This window comes from Helicoverpa armigera, chromosome 26, assembly GCF_030705265.1.
Source record: "Helicoverpa armigera isolate CAAS_96S chromosome 26, ASM3070526v1, whole genome shotgun sequence".
NCBI classification, from domain to species: Eukaryota; Metazoa; Arthropoda; class Insecta; order Lepidoptera; family Noctuidae; genus Helicoverpa; species Helicoverpa armigera.
Genome location: NC_087145.1, coordinates 8,277,120 through 8,281,185, shown reverse-complemented (window position 1 = coordinate 8,281,185; position 4,066 = coordinate 8,277,120). Strand labels below are relative to the sequence as shown.

The 4,066-nt window shown below is 45.1% G+C and overlaps 1 protein-coding gene across 1 annotated transcript; it reads right to left on the bottom strand.

The window, feature by feature from the left end:
• Nucleotides 1–603: 603 nt before the first annotated feature.
• Nucleotides 604–1,673, bottom strand: LOC110379326 (uncharacterized protein DDB_G0290685). The gene is made up of 2 exons (XM_021338960.3): nt 1,563–1,673; nt 604–1,484 (listed from the first exon to the last, which is right to left on the bottom strand). Exons 1-2 carry the CDS (start codon nt 1,572–1,574, stop codon nt 702–704), a joined length of 795 nt encoding a protein of 264 aa, XP_021194635.3. The 5' UTR covers nt 1,575–1,673; the 3' UTR covers nt 604–701.
• Between the last annotated feature and the right edge of the window lie 2,393 nt (nt 1,674–4,066).

Below are 4,066 nucleotides of genomic sequence, written 5' to 3'. Positions count from 1 at the left end.
GTAGAAATCTTATTGGACGAGATAAGGCTGAGAACGTTTCCATTGTTCCACGTAATGAATAAAAGGAAGCGGCGGCGCGGGGCTCGGCGCTCGGTGACGCTCGGTGGAGCTACGCTCTACAATTATTTAGTTTTTATTTAATTATTTGTCACAAGCGGTGCAGTGTTGCTACTGCAAAAAACCCTAACAGCAATCACAATTAATTATACCCTCTTAGGTACATAAATATTTATAGTGGAGTTACTTAACTCTGTGTGCTAAATATATCTGAAGTGACAAAATTCTCATAGTGCATTAATAATGACTGAGCTTATGTAAAATGTCTAAGAAGTTCCTGTGATATTGTAGATGAGCCCTGCAATAAAGCAAGGAACGTGAAAGTGTCTCAGTCAGTGGATGTGCGTGGGATGCAAGTGTATATCGAGCTAAGTGCGCCTACAGTTCGTGGTGCGAGTGCTCAGCAAATGTATGCCCTTGCAAACCTTGGCAGGAACCTTTGACATGACCAGTTTTTTCAGTGGTTTCATAATCATGTTTATCTACTAAACGGCCCGACAGTGAGAGTTGATCCAAAATGGATTAAACTAATAACATAAATATGACTTTGTTATGTAATCAATTTTTATTTATCAAAAACATACAAATATTGACTGAAGAAGTAAATACAAATCGAGACGAACGGAGAGGCCCTTGCGGTAGTCTCAGGGATGCGCGTCGTAACCATGGCTACCATTATCATCATTCTCGGATTGATTCTCACCATTGTCATCATTCACACCTTCATTTTCGCTTCCGTCGACATCATTTTGAGGTCCTTCGACATCATTTTGGGGTCCTTCGACATCATTTTGAGGTCCTTCGACATCATTTTGGGGTCCGTCGACATCATTTTGAGGTCCTTCGACATCATTTTGGGGTCCTTCGATATCATTTTGGGGTCCGTCAACGTCATTTTGGGGTCCGTCGATATTACCTCCATGTCCGTAGATGTCTCTTCTGGGTCCTCTTACATCACGTCGGGGTTCGCCATCATGACCTGTTGGCCTGCCGATACCATGTCGAGGATCGTGAATATAATTTCGAGGACCTTCAATGTCTCCTTGAGGACCGTTAGAATCACCTCGGGGTCTGTCATTATTATCTTCTGATTGATCTTCATCAATGTTATGGTCGGACAAATTGTCATCGTTATCGGCACCTGAGTGGTGGTCGTCGTTATCGCCACCATATTGCTTATCGTGGTTATCGTCTGACCGGCTGTCGTCGCTGTGGCCGCCTGAATGGCTCTCGTCATTATCGTGAACTGAGTGACTGTCGTCATCGTCGCCGCGTGAATGTTTGTGTTGGTCGTGAGCGGAGGGATGGTGTCTTGCGGGGTGAGTGTAGCCGACATCGCCGGGTTGGTCTGTCGGCCAGTGCACGCGGGCCTCGCCGGAGTGCGGGTGCGCGCTGACGCTCGCCAGCACCGCCAGTGACACGATTACCTGCCGCGATATCACCACAATTTAGTTTTACAGTAATTCAGTTCAAAAATGTTTAATATTATGTAAATAAATACTCACCAATAGCCGCATAGTGTTCAAGCAATTCTCTTAAAACAATGAAAACTTATAATTACGGCAGTCATTTATATAGTTTGCCTCTAATGTGTAAACCAGATACTAATTGATCGGCTTTGATGTCTCATTAAATAAATATTAAGTGTTATCAGCATAGAAATTACAAGTTTAGAGATATGCAGCAGGATCCGTTGTCACTACTACTCATGATGCTGTTGCTGATGGCACCCACAGTTCGTCGTGTTTTCACTCTCGTAACTTAGATGTTCACAGAAGCCTATGATGCCTTGTACATACGAGTATGTAAGTCATTACTGTCAGTAAGATGTACATGACTTACATACTTCATTGAATTAGTCCAACCTGTGGATACTACAGGCACCTGTGCTGGCGCGAAGATCCTACTAGCTGAGGAGTCAGATACCAACACCAGTGACCACTACGTATAATTATTGTCACGTGTGGCCAGTCTGTGCAGGTACTGAACTGCCACAGGAAAACATCGCTTTCCGTAAAAAACAGTAACAAATGGGCGGCCAATGTTCGCGAGACGTTGACAAATATGACACGTGCCCCTGCCCCGCCTCCTCACCGCCGGCGCCGCGCTCCCGGGAAGCGCTTCTTTAAATCGAACTACTCTCACATCGATTGCTGATTGATGACTGCAAATGGAGATACACGTACGTACCGTAGGCGCAATCAGATCGCTCGCTGTGCCACAGTCTAAATACTGTCTCGGTTTACTCTTGGCAAACTGAAAGTTCCGCGGATTACCGCGTGTAACTTTTCCATTCTACAGCAGGAACGAGATTGCAAATATTCGTAAAACAAACTGAATAGTCGCGAATAAAAAACGCAATAGTATCGGCATGGGCGGCGACCGCGGTGCGCCGATACGCGCGTGGCGTCAAATATTTATGAAGCACTCGCTGGGAACCGCTCCGCACGGCGCGGCGGCGCACGAGCCGGCCATCACTCCAACACGACTACATTACTTACTTGTCTAGTTGCAGTTTACTTTCAAGATGCCTCCCTAATGTTTCATAATTTTCAGTCACAGAAACGAGTTCTTATACAAAATTGTAATGGTACCTAATTTTGTTTTATTTGAATGTAGGTATTCCAAAAAGGTTTAAAGCCAAAAAGTGATGTTATGTTATTGGTAGAGCTACGTGACGACTCAGGGAATAATTTTAGACATCAAGTTAGGTGTAAATCTGACAGTTCAGAAATGTAGTGTGTCATGTCAGTGACTTGTTGTCTCAATCATACTGAGTTAGCACTCTCAGTTACTTTATGTTAATTGGTGTTATTGTTTCATGCGAAGACAATCTTCTTGCAGGAGGACGCAAGGGAGGCGGAATTCTTTGCAGCTCCGTCGTTTTGTTTGAAAACAAGGGTGAGGGTGGGGAGAGAAGTTTGGAGCCGATTTAAATTTGATGTACCACGGGTTATTTGTTTGTGACACGACTTGGTGCACTGTGCGACATCATGTGCGCGGCATTCACATCAACCACATATACCTACTGACAAGTGTCACAGCATGACTTCACCACACTGCGAACAACACAAGCGCGTCATACCCTGAGTACTTGCCCGCCTTACGTCCCTCTACTACATTTTCCGTAACTTTCTCTGTAATATCCTGGCCTTCCAGAAACGAAAAAATAGGGTTCTTTTCTATAAAATTCATTTTATGTTTTCGTAAGTAAATATTCGATATTTGAAATGAAAGCTAGTTGAGGAGTAGGAGTCCCGCACACTGCGCGGTGCCGCGCGTGGAGTGCTCGGCGGGCGGGGGCGACCCAGCTCCGCCAAATGGAGGTAACTCGTAATATATTTTTTCTTGTCGGTCATTTGTCTGACGCACGTGGGTTTTTGTAGACATTAAGCGCCTTAAAAAGGGCATTTACCTTTGTGCCGCACCGGGCAGGTATCGCGCGATCAATCGCTTCCGCTCGACACTCGCATAGGCCGAGTGATCAGCAAGGAAATAAACATCTTTCACTTAGCCCGTGAGAACTGAACTAACCGCTGTGGCCGAGCGACACCGACAACATACTTGCCTTTGTTTAGTTATAACTCAGTGTTCCGATAGGTAACTTCACAAACGATAGAAGTACTCGATTAGAGTCGTCTGATCAAACGAGAGCAAGTAGAGCTGTACGTCTGGAGGAAGGTAACACAAAGCGATTGACTTTCAGATGGAACAATAATGTAAATGAGCCGCCTTTGATTGTTAACTTGTACGAGAGGAGTGTCAGTGCCACAGACTCAGTGGACCAATGAAGCTAGTACTGCATTATGTATGCTATCATCGCATAGTAGTCGTGTGAGTAGCTTGGCTTGGCTTGCTTTGGCTTGTTTAGAGACTGCCACGCAAGCATCGCAGCTCATGACAAGTCTCTCTACGACTGGAAGGAGGTCAGGCAATGCGAGCTCATCGTACCGAGTGAGAGCATCATCCACTGGGATGTTCCTAATGATAATGCTGATCATGTGCAACT